We start from the raw sequence: 13,014 nt of genomic DNA on the forward strand, positions 1-13,014 counted from the left end.
ACTACTGTACATAGATTGGGTTTCTTGGGGTAAGGCTTTCATTTATAAGCTTTATATATTTAAGCCATATAACAATATACACTATAGTAACTGCTCTTCATCCAAATATGACGTAGGCCTACTGTATATCACTTCATAACAATACATAATGATACATATAAACATGTCAGGGACAGTATATACATGTCAGGATTTGATAGATTGGACATAATATTACTGTATGTTAAAGGTGCCGTAGAATAACTGTATTTACCAGGGAAAGATGAATAATAAGAGTTCGGTACATGGTAATGACATATCATGAGCCTCAAACATGATTATTTCCTCCTCCTAATGTAAACCATGTGCATGCAAAAGACAGGCCAAACATAACCCTAACTGTGATGTTACAGTTGAAACGTTATATTAAATTACACATTCAATTAAATACAATATTGTTACAATGCTAAACAAACCTGTGACTGCTGAGTTAGCGCTATATGCTCTTCACATTGACTTAACATTGAAATCACTCACGCTTGACGCCTCTACCGCGGCTGGTGTAAACTCAACCGCGTTTCAGGCGTCAAAATCGCGTCTACCACACCTAGTTTGCTGCTTGAACAGTTTGAATGCATTCGCGCGTGTAGAGCGAAGTAGACGCGTGGAAAAAGCAAACATTTGGTGCGCGCCATAGGCAAAATCCGCTTCTTGTGGGAGGGGCAAGTGCAATGTGGTTGTCTGATTGCAAGATGACTGATGTTGATTGTCATTTATCGAGAGAGTTACCGGTTTGTATTTGGTAACCTTACTATAGCGGGAAAATAAGCGGCGCGGGCGATAAACGTCACGTGACTCAAAAGTGAAATGTGTATTTACCACCAGGTTGCCCGATGTCCTCACTGACACTCTTCCAAGCGAGGTCCTTTTTATTCCTGTCTCCTCTAGAGAAATAAGAACATGTGTCGTATAGCTCCGGGTGACTGCTTACGGACGATATCGTTAGTTGAATGAGTGACTCCGGGCGGGGCTGCCACCACAAGCAGGCTTCTGATTGGTTAACGCGGCGCGAAATTTCGGCAGTTCAAATTTTTCAACTCGGGCGTCAACCACAAAATGTGTGAACCACAAAATGCACAAAAAGCACCATTCGCGCATACCGCGCACAACGCTCAATTTGCGCCTTTCGCGTGAAATAGACGCGTGAATAAGGCGGAAACACGTCTTCCGCGCCGCGCCAAATGCCTCATCCGCGCTGCGGGACCTCCAGACGCGCGTCAACGCATCTTCACATTGACTTATCATTGAAATCACTCGCGCTTCACGCCTCTACCGCGGCTGGTGTAAATGCAGCATAACTGTGGGTTTACACCAAAAGCGAAGTGTGCAATCGCATCGCGTTGCTTGCTCTAGATTACTCACAGGATTTAACTTCGTGTCATGCGAATTTTTCGCTCGAGTTGAATATTTTCAACTTGGGCGAAGACGCGTTTGAGGCGAATTGAGGCAAACGCGCCGCCCATATCCCGTCATTCGCATAGCCCCACGCAAGGACATGTCTGATCGCATCTTTGCATTGACTTTGTATGTAATCTACTCGCTCAAATCGTTGAACTCGCATCTGGTGTAAACTCACAGTTAGAGTTACGTTTTACAGGTACATACTGAAAAAACACAAACTTACCACTCATAAACATCCATTCCTCAAAATCTGTATCTTTGTCTGATACAGGCTCAAACATAAGGTCTGTTTACACACACAGAGAGCTGCTGAACTGAACCGCTCTGAGAAACAGCCAATCAGAGCAAAGCTCAATATATATATGAACAACATAGCACATCATACATTATTATTAAATCATGGCCACAACTTGTGAATTGTTGTTTAATAATATACACAAGAAAGAACACCATTACAAAAATGTCTTAGAAATGGCATTTAAGGTCATTGTTTATACCAAATCCCCACCCTACAAGCACAGCTGACAGCCACCTGACAGCTGACCTATATGATTACCTTAAAGAAAAAGGAAAGTGATACAACCACCCTGCATATAACATTACATTGTCAACCCTTCATTTGAATATATGTGTTGTCATATAGCCCAGAGCTTGGAAGCCTTTATCGTTTTGAGCCAAGTGAGGGATTGGGACTGTCTGAGGTCATTTACCCATCTGCGGATGATCTGACATGCCTCTCAGCTGATGGCACATCACTGGTACCAAACCGCTCGCAAACATCACGCAATGCATATGTCTTCCATTTTAACCTCAAACACCACCAGTACAAAACATTTTCTTAACAATAAATAAACACGGTTTCTTTATAGAGAATGGTGACAGCCTATAATCTCAGTTTAATTAAAAAACAACATTCATAATTCATACAACAACAAATTTATTTTTAGAGGTCAGTTCAGATATCATCTTTTTGCCTCGTGTTATATAAAGAATGATGCTGACACAGTCAAATAGACAGGGAAGGAATCTTAAAAAAAGTTTGATGAATGATTGACTGCCGTGCTGAGATAAAGTTAGAAGTCTATGTTATTCAATGAATTCAATGAGAAAGATAATGAAATGAAAATCGTGCCTGTGATGCTCAAAGAATGCTGAGGCGATAAACTGCTATTATGAAACGCAGTCAATTTTTTGTTGAATGTGTAACCATTTTAACTCATTACAGAATTTACAAATGTTACTTTATATGATTTGGACAATACGCCAGGGAACAAGTAAATGTGATGTCACAGCATAGCAGATATCATGTCATACCACAAATGGCATAATGTGCCCATCATGTACAAAATTTGTTAATAATGCATTGGATGTTGCCGTTTTTGATAAGCAAATTTTATGAAACAAGGTTACTTTATTCTGTTAGTATTCTTTTAACAAAAGATAATTACTTCATGACATCACCCACGAGTACATGACATCATCTTTTTTTTAAACTGCATAAGTAACACATATAGGTGCCGCAAGAACTGATAGACGAATTACGTCAAAATAGTTTTTGATTTGTTAACTTGTTATCTTGTCTGATAAAACTGCACATAATATCTTGTAAAGATTACACTCTGTAAGATATTTTCTTAAAAAAAAAAGTGTGAGTAAAGCCACACTTCTGTTAAAAACTTTCATTGACCAAAAGATGCTATTACTTCAAACTAGTGTGAACCAAATTAAATAAACAAATACATTTTGAGATAAGGTAAAACATCTAAAACTAATGAAAGCTAATGTTCTACCTCTTGATGGCCTTGTAGCAAATGATGACAGTCAGAAGGAGGAAGACCACAGATGCACAGCTTACTGTCCCCAGTACCAAGATCTCCATCTCTCTTCTCCAGGGTGTTATAGGGGACACAGTGGAGGGAGCCACTGGAAGAAAGTCAAAAGCAGGTCAAGAACAGACAGATAAATAAAGTCAGACAGCAATCCTCAAGCACATTTACAACTTTCATACTATGTCAGTACTGTATGTTCTCTCAAATCTATACATTACAGTGGCAACACATGCCATGGCTGCGTCTACTCAATTTATCATTCCATATCTGAGAGGCACTTTATTTGCGCCATTACACAGTCATCTCATCCAGAAACATATTTGGGCTTCAGGCTCCTCTACCTGCAACACCACTTTAAAGTTTGGATGAGTTTGTTCTGGTTGAGAACGGAGCACAGTTTACTGTACGGATAATAATGCACAAGAGAGCTAATTTAGTTCATTGCCCATATATCACATGGGACTACAATACTATCGCTTCTCTTTTACTCCTTATCTCTAGAGACCTAGTTGTCTTTCGTTTTATACTATCATATCACTCTCTGTCCAAATCCTTTTTCAAATCCAGATGTATTGTATTTGTGTATTTTTCAGTATTTTTGATCGCCCCGCCCAAAAATGTCAATCAATCATTATCTATTTTGCAGATAAGTTTTAATGCACTCCCTGCATTGTGCTAAATGTTTGTTGACTTGCTAGTAATTAAAATTATAATCCTAAAAATTGTTTAAAAGTGTTTAACATAAAACAAACACTTGAAAACTATACATTTTTGGACAATAATAAAAAAATATAAAAACAGTAATAGATTATCTAAGCTTATTATAAATAAAATTAATAGCTATATTATTAAAACTATGTATCTCAATTTTTTTTCATTTTATAAGGACATTCATTGCGTATGCACCCTTTCACTTCCTGTTTGCTACACCTGATGTTTGCAACTAATTTACATTGAACAGGCATCTGGTTCAATGGCAGTATAAACTTTTGCCACTGATACAAAGTCCCTATTATTACAATTTAATTACTGACATTTAATGAAATAGCATTTTCTTAGTTCTACATTGGTTGTTCCATCTGACACAAAAAGTGCACCAGTCTACACATTACATTAATGTAGACATTTTTCCATAATTCATAGATATGTCAACTTTTCATTCAGGATCACTGGGGGTCCTCTGGATGATATAATATTATGTTTACTGTTTATACTTGTTAACTTCTTAAAAGGACAAGTTCAGTATTTTTCACTTAAAGCCGTTTTCAGGTTGTCTATGATGAAATAGAACGGTTTTGACTGAAATTTCGACATATGCGGATGCACCGAGAATTTTCGGGTGTTTGTTGTTTCACCTCCCACCTCTACAGTGGGAGTGTAGGTGCACTGGAGCAATCCTTCCTAAAGTGCATTGAACTTTCGTTTACAAAGAAGTGAAACTCACCGAGTGGTCAGGGGTGTTCACTGATATGCTCACACAAAAATCTCTGCAAAAGATGCTTTCCAACATTTTTCCAAACGCCTCACATCTGAACATTCTTCAGCTGAGAGCTTAAATAATAGACACTTCAGCCCAGTTGGTGGCGATAATCCACCTTTGCCAATTGCAAGAATACAAACGGGTTCCCGGCGTGGAGTAATACCGTACCTCACAGCACATCTAATACAAGTCAATGGAGTTGGCAAAAACTACGATAAAACCTTTTGGAAAGCATCTTTTGCAGCGATTTTTGTGTGAGCATACCAGTGAACACCCCTGACCACTCTGTGAGTTTAACGTCTTTGTAAATGAAAGTTTAATGCATTTTAGGAAGGATTGTTCCTGTGCACATATACAGCCATTATAGAGGTGATAGGTGATACAAGAACACCCGAAAATTCTTGGCCCAGCATCATATGTCCAAATTTCAGTAAAAACTCATCTATTTTATCATAAACAATCTGAAAACAGGGCTTTAAGTGTAAAATACTGAACTTGTCCTTTAATAAAAGGCCTATGATTGTGTACAACCCTAACATTTGAAAAATTCCAAATTGTTGGACAGGTTTTCGATTATCCCAACAGCTATATATTTACCAAATATGATTTATAGAAACATAAAACAATGCCAAAGTATATAATGCCTCTGGACACAAAAATATGCATGTCATGTCATAGACCCATATGTTTAAAAATTGTGAGTTTACAAAGCTTCCATTTAATTCTTAAGGTCAGATAATCATGGCTTGAAACATACAGTCCCTAGCAGGTATGTCACAAGTACTGAAACCAAACCCATACTAAACTTTGGGCATTTTCACATTTGTAATTCAGTTCATTTGGTCCGGACCAAAAGCAAAAAAATTATACATTGTAACTTTTTTAGCAGATTTGGTTCCTTTTCACACCACACTGATTGCTCTGATCCGCACCAATTGAAACGAACCAAAATTCTGTCATGTGATAAGATCAACATCACTCATTGGCCACATGTATTTGAACGTATGTCCTAAACGGCTTCACGATTGGTCAGAATCAATGTGCGGGAAATTCCAACGGATCCCCCGGAAGTAAACAAAAGAAGTATAATACAGCAGACATCATGGACAGACGGCTGCACCCTGTAATTATGTCTCTGTGGTTGTTATACATAGTTTGTATACAGCACTCTAGACAAACTGTTCATTTTCAGAATGAATCGCGGATGCGGCTTAAAAACAACTGTTTAATGCACTACAAACTGCGAAGACAAAAAATTTCCGAGGCTCCGCCCGCACTTCCTCACAACTCCAGGTATGTCCGCGATTTGTCATTGTGCTAATATTGCTAATAGAAACGGTCAACAAACACTTCCTCATCCGATAATGCACTGCGCAGTTGACTACGGCAGCTGGTTTAGTCCAAAATGCGCAGTTTCTTTTGCAGTTAGGTCGGTTCGATCTCGGATCGTGTTCTCACCACAAACGAACCGCTCTAGAACCGCTTTTGGTGCACACCAGAGTTTGATTGCTGCATTCTCACCTGCCCAAACGAACTGCACCAACTGAGCAATCGAACTCTGGTACGATTCAATTAAACTAGTATTGGTTGTATGGAGAACCAATCAGTTTATTAAATCACAGTTTCCTTGCATAATTACTTGGAAATTTTTATTTATTTATTTGGGAAACAACTTGGGGAGGGTATCAACGGTATTTCATGCATTCTGACTTATTAACACATTTAAAGAGTTGGTTTCATGCTAAACAAATGCAAAGTGTCAAAAAAGTACTTGGACGTGTTACAGAGCATTTCTGTGCCGAATGCACTTCGCAAGGATTCGTATCGGAACTTTTTTGAATAGGGGTCCAGGTGATGTTTCAGGGGGAAGCCATACGTATCACTTCTTTATATAGGCACTTGCCCCGGAAACGACAGCCACGTGTCGATCAGCGGGAGTGCGAGAACCAAGGACGCTAGTCACAGGCATCACTTCACAAAAGCTTTGCTTTATATTAAAGGCGGAGTCCATGATGTTTGAAAGCCAATGTTGATATTTGAAATCACCTAAACAAACACGCCCCTACCCCAATAGAATCTGGACCTTCTGTTGATAGACCCACCCCACACATACGCAACCCGGCATTTGATTTGATTTGATTGGCTATTAGTGTGTTTTGGTAGTCGGCCCGTCTTCTTTTCCAAACCGTTTTTCAAACATCGTGGACTCCGCCTTTAAGACTTAACAATGGCACGAAAGAACAAGTGTGCTTTTGAATATAAAAAGAAGAAAGCCAGCCTTATGGAAACAATGTATATAGTTTGCTTATCCGGGGTAGCAGCAGAGTTTTGTGTGTGTGTTTGTTTACCACTGGATTTCATTAAAGTCATCCAAACCGGGTCATGAGTTGCATGCGGTAAGATAGAGGGCCTTATTTTAACGATCTGAAATGCAAGTGCAAAGCGCAAAGCGCAAGTGACTTTGTGGGCGGATCTTGGGCGCTGTTGCTATTTTCCCGGCGGGAGAAATAACTCTTGCGCCAGGCGCAAATCAATAAGGGGTTGGTCTGAAGTAGGTTCATTATTCATCGGTGTGGTTTGGGCGTAACGTCAAATAAACCAATCAGAACGCTATCCAACATTCCCTTTAAACGCAACTGCGCAAGTTCCATGGCGGGTTGCTATTATTATGACGGATTTACCAGGCGCACGCCAGGAGCGGTTCACGGCCGAGGAGACCCACGTTCTTGTAAGAGCAGTCAAAGACAGAGAAGTTGTTTTGTATGGGGATAGGAGAAACCCGCCCAAATCAGTTAAACAGGCGTGAGAGGAAATAGCCACAATTGTCTCATCAGCTGGCATCCACATCGTTGCGCCAAGCGCTACAATGATGTCAGGAGACGGGGGAATCCCAAGCTTGCCAGCATAAATCGGGCACGCCGTGTAACGGGAGGTGGATCTGCCTCTACACATGACCTGACGCCAGCAGAGGACATCGCTGCGTCCACACTCACCGCTGAAAGAGTTTGGGGGCTTTGAAATCGGACCCAAAAAAACGCAAGCAAGGTCCAACCCCAAAGTACACTCACAAATCAAGTTCATATACATTAAGGTTTCTAATTATTATTTACATAAAATAAACGTAATACAGCCACACAACAAACTTATGAAAATATTTTAATCGTTATTTTTTAACGCAGCCACACAATAAATAAAAACTATCACCACAATGCTCACCACTATGATTTCCCTTATGTGTTAATACTTTTTATTGTAACAATTTATGATTTGCAAAAATAACTCTTGCATCTGTGTAGATTAGATAGGCAAAATGTGTGCGCATTGTGCACGCTATACATTATGGTCAAGCATGTGCCCTTAAAATAGCATAATGAACCACGCGCAACGCGCCACTGACTTTAGACTAGTTTTTTTGGTCAGTGGCGCAATTGTTTTTTGAAACTGCAAAATAGCATCAGGGATGGTTTGCGCCGGAACACGCCTCCTTTTTTGCGCCGAACCGCCCAGGGAGCGCAAGTTCCTTCCGAGGGGCAACCTTCCAATCTCTCTAATGAAGCCAACACGGAAGTGACTTAAACTGCAATTCATCGACTGGCCGCTTGAGGCTGGCTTCAAAAGGGAGTCAATTCCCATAGACTCCCATGTTAAAAATGGCCAACTTTACAGTAGAAAATAATATGTTTACATCCTGGTACAAAAAGTGTTTTTGGCCTATATTGTTAGGACGTCAGTTTGATTGGTTGCTTTGTTTCTGTGTTTTCATTGTCTGTGTTTATGTTTTACAGCTCTGCTCATGCGCGTCTGTCATTTGGGTTCTTCATCAGCGTGATTTCCTACACCTGCGTCACCACACCTGTTAATTATTTACCCCTCGTTTGGTTGTTATATTAGTGCCCTTAGCCCTTTGTTCTCTGCGAGTTCGTCATTGTATGTGCCTTGCCAAATCTCCTGTCCTGTCTTGTCTAGTCGGTCTAGTACCCAGTATCATATAACTCTAGTTATCTGTTCATTTTGTTATTTTATTTTCTCTTCCAAGTCTAGTTATTAATCATAGCTCCTGTTTATTTCTTTAGTTATTTTCCGTATTTTACCTGAGTTCTCTGCTGTCGCCATCTGCCAGGTTACCCACTGCTCTGCTTTCTCTGAGTGGTTGGCATCTCACTCTCCGCTGCAGCTTCGGCTGTTGTGCTGCCAGAGGCGCGGTCCAGCGTACCCACGCAGGGTCTGTAGCCGCGGTCCGGCATGCCCGGTTAAATTCTCCGTGGAAGGTAAATTATTCACCCTGTCATCGCGCAGTGGATTACTCACCCTGACATCGCTCAGTGGATCTGTCACCCTGTCTACAAGCAGTGGATTTCTCAGCTGGCCTTCGCTCATTGAAACTCTCACCCTGTCTACGCACAGCGGATAATCTCACCCTGTCTACGCACAGCGGATAATCTCACCCTGTCTACGCACAGCGGATCTTTCTCTCTCTTTGATTTACTCTCTTCATTATTCACCCAAGCTCAGCCTTGTGGACATTGACTGCTTTTAATAAATTATTATTTTTTCTGCAATTGGATCCTGTCTCAGTCTCCCTCTGTAACCCTGACAGACGAACTCGCCAATTAAATGGATCCAGCAGATGTCGAGTCAGTGCGTACTGCCATCGCCCAGCAGGGAGCCTGGTTGGGTCAGCACACGGCACAGATTACCTCTGCGTCCCGTGAAGTCGAGGATCTTTCGTCTCGCTTCACTGAGCTTAGCGCTCAGCTCGACCAGGTACGTCGAGAGGTCAGTCAACCCCGCCAGCCTCTGGAAGCGGAACCCCATGCCACCAGCCCTCCGCCGTATGACGGCGATCCCAACTCCTGCCGGGCATTCCTTTCCCAGTGTTCTTTAGTGTTTGCACTTCAGCCTCGACGATATGCTACAGAACAGACCCGGGTAGCTTTCTGTATTACCCTGCTCACCCTGCGAGCGCGTGAGTGGGGCACTGCGGTCTGGGATGCCCGCGCACCCTGCTGTCAGTCTTTTGATGCCTTTCGGCGTGAGATGGAAAAGTTGTTTGACCGGTCGGTTCAGGGTGACGCTGCAGCCGCCCGTTTAGTGCGTCTGGTTCAGGACAGACACTCAGTCACGGATTACTCCATAAGATTCAAGACTCTGGCCACAGCGTGCGGTTGGAATGACTCAGCTCTACGTGCTCAGTTTGTAGACGGCCTCAATGATGAAATCCAGGATGAAATCGCTACCCACGATTTGCCTCGTTCTCTCGACGAGATCATCGAGCTCGCGCTCAAGGTTGAGGCTCGGATGCTTCTTCGCCAGCACCGCCGCACGCTGCGTCACCGGGTTCTTCAGAATGAGTCGGCCAGTTCTACCACGCCCACCTCGTTGTCTTCGCTCACTGAGGCTGAACCCATGCAGCTCGGTCGCATGCGTCTCTCTCAGAAGGAGAGAGAGCGACGTCTACTAAATTCTCTGTGCCTCTATTGTGGCAAGCCGGGACATTTCGCTAAAGGGTGTCCGTTAAAAGATCCAGCCCGCCGGTGAGACCGGGAGTCCTGGTGGGCGTGGCTACTGAAGAAATCTCCCGTGTGTCTAGCTCTCATCTGCCTGTTATTCTGTCCTTCGGGGGCATGGATCATCCCACCTCGGCTCTTCTCGACTCCGGTGCCGAGGGTAATTTCCTGGACGAGGAGCTGGCTCGCTCGTTGGGCATTCCCGTTGTTCCCCTCAAGACTCCTCTCGTGGTTTGGACTCTCAAAGGGCAGCAGACAGCGCAGGTCACTCACTGTACACCCCCGGTTAGTCTTTTTGTTTCCGGCAACCACCGTGAGGAGATTGTGCTGTACCTTCTAGGCTCTTCTCTTTCGCCCATCATTTTGGGTCATGCCTGGTTGGCACAGCACAATCCTCACGTGGATTGGCGTAATAGTGTTATTTTATCTTGGTCATCGTCATGTCATGTGTCTTGTCTTGGTGCTGCTTCTTCTGGTTCTGTTTCCTCTGTCTCTCAGGTTTCTGCAGCCGATCTGACCGGGGTCCCGGCGGAGTATGGAGATCTTCATCAGGTGTTCAATAAAGCCCGGGCCACCTCCCTTCCTCCCCACCGGCCGTATGATTGCGCTATCGATCTCCTCCCAGGCACTTCTCCGCCTAAAGGTAGACTTTTTTCTTTGTCCGGTCCCGAGAGAGAGGCGATGGACCGTTATATTAATGATTCCCTTCGTGCCGGTCTCATCCGTCCCTCCACTTCCCCTGCGGGGGCAGGTTTCTTTTTTTTTAAAAAGAAGGACGGCTCCCTACGTCCATGCATTGATTACAGAGGTCTCAATGACATTACCATTAAGAATAGGTATCCCCTGCCTTTAATGTCGTCGGCCTTTGAATTATTGCAGGGAGCGCGCGTCTTCACCAAATTAGATCTGCGCAATGCTTACCATCTGGTGCGCATTAGGGAGGGAGATGAGTGGAAGACAGCTTTTAATACACCTTCCGGACACTTTGAATATTCCGTTTTACCGTTCGGTCTTTGTAACGCTCCGTCTGTCTTCCAGACTCTGGTCAATGACGTGCTGAGAGACATGATCAATAAATTCGTGTTTGTGTACATTGATGATATTCTCATCTTTTCTCCGTCCATGCAGGTACACACTCAGCACGTTCGCAGAGTTCTCAGGCGTCTTCTTGAAAATCAGCTCTTTGTTAAGGCGGAGAAGTGCGAGTTTCATAGGGATTCGGTTTCGTTCCTTGGTTTCGTTATTGCCGCGGGCGAGATCCGTCCAGACCCTTCTAAGATTAAGGCGGTAGCCGAGTGGCCAGTCCCCGGCACTCGTAAAGAGTTGCAACGGTTTCTGGGTTTTGCCAATTTTTATCGGCGATTCATTAGGAACTTGCTAAACCTCTCACTGCTCTCACTTCCACTAAAGAATGTTTCCGTTGGAATAATGACGCTCAGGAGGTTTTTGATAATTTAAAGTTCCGGTTTATCTCTGCTCCTGTTCTTTCTATTCCAGATCCGGAGGCTCAGTTTATTGTGGAGGTAGATGCTTCTGATGTCGGGGTAGGCGCCGTGCTTTCTCAGCGGTCTGCGAAAGACGGAAAGGTGCATCCGTGCGCTTTCTTTTCTCACCGGTTGAGCCCTGCTGAACGAAACTACGACATTGGTAACCGGGAGCTGCTGGCGGTTCGATTGGCTTTGGGTGAGTGGCGTCACTGGTTAGAGGGGACCTCGGAGCCCTTCTTGGTTTGGACGGACCACAAAAATTTGGAATATGTCCGTTCAGCCAAGAGGGTGACATCGCGGCAGGCTCGTTGGGCACTCTTCTTTGACCGTTTTAACTTTACTCTCTCGTACCGGCCAGGTTCAAAGAATACAAAGCCTGATGCCCTCTCTCGCTTGTTTGGTAATCCTGACGTCGAGAGGGACGAAACCATCCTCCCTGAGGGGCGGGTGGTGGGTTCCCTCTGTTGGGGCATCGAGCAGCGAGTGAGGGAGGCCGGACGAGAGAGTGAAGTGCCAGAGGGGTGCCCGGCGGGTCGGCTTTGGGTTCCGGCAGCGCTTCGCTCTGAGGTCATCCGGTGGGGTCACGAGTCCAAGTTTTTCGGCCATCCGGGAGTTCGGAGAACGTTGGCTACCGTCCGTCAACGTTTTTGGTGGCCCGCTATGGGCTCCGACGTCAGACAGTTCGTTTTAGCCTGTCATGTATGCGCTCGTAATAAAGCGTCTCATCAGCCTCCCATTGGTCTGCTTAAATCTCTCCCCATACCCACCCGTCCTTGGTCACACATAGCCATTGATTTTGTCACCGGCTTACCAGCTTCTAAGGGTAACACCGTCATCCTCACGGTGGTGGATCGTTTCTCCAAAGCGGTTCATTTTATTCCCCTACCTAAGCTTCCCTCTGCCAAAGCGATGTCTCAGATATTAGTGGAACACGTCTTCCGTCTCCATGGTTTACCCACAGACGTGGTATCCGACAGGGGTCCCCAATTTATCTCTCGATTTTGGCAAGAATTCTGTAACCAGATCGGTGCCACTGCCAGCCTGTCTTCAGGTTATCACCCTCAGACCAATGGGCAATGTGAACGGGCTAATCAGGATCTTGGTCGTACGCTCCGCTGTCTGACGTCTCAATGTCCGAACTCTTGGTGCCAACAGCTTCCGTGGGTAGAATATGCACATAATTCCCTGCCTGTATCATCCACTAATATGTCCCCTTTCGAAGCCTCGATGGGTTTTCAGCCTCCTTTGTTTCCCACGCAGGAATCCAATGC

The 13,014-nt window shown here is 44.0% G+C and overlaps 1 protein-coding gene across 1 annotated transcript in view; it reads right to left on the bottom strand.

The window, feature by feature from the left end:
- prima1 (proline rich membrane anchor 1) overlaps nucleotides 1-13,014 on the bottom strand; it is a 61,658-nt gene that overhangs the window by 28,701 nt on the left and 19,943 nt on the right. Inside the window, exon 4 of the mRNA XM_055186428.2 lies at nucleotides 3,231-3,363. Coding sequence (XP_055042403.1) covers nucleotides 3,231-3,363 — 133 coding nt within the window. The remainder of the gene's footprint in view (nucleotides 1-3,230; nucleotides 3,364-13,014) is intronic.

Source organism: Misgurnus anguillicaudatus, chromosome 18 (genome assembly GCF_027580225.2).
Source record: "Misgurnus anguillicaudatus chromosome 18, ASM2758022v2, whole genome shotgun sequence".
Classification (NCBI taxonomy): domain Eukaryota; kingdom Metazoa; phylum Chordata; class Actinopteri; order Cypriniformes; family Cobitidae; genus Misgurnus; species Misgurnus anguillicaudatus.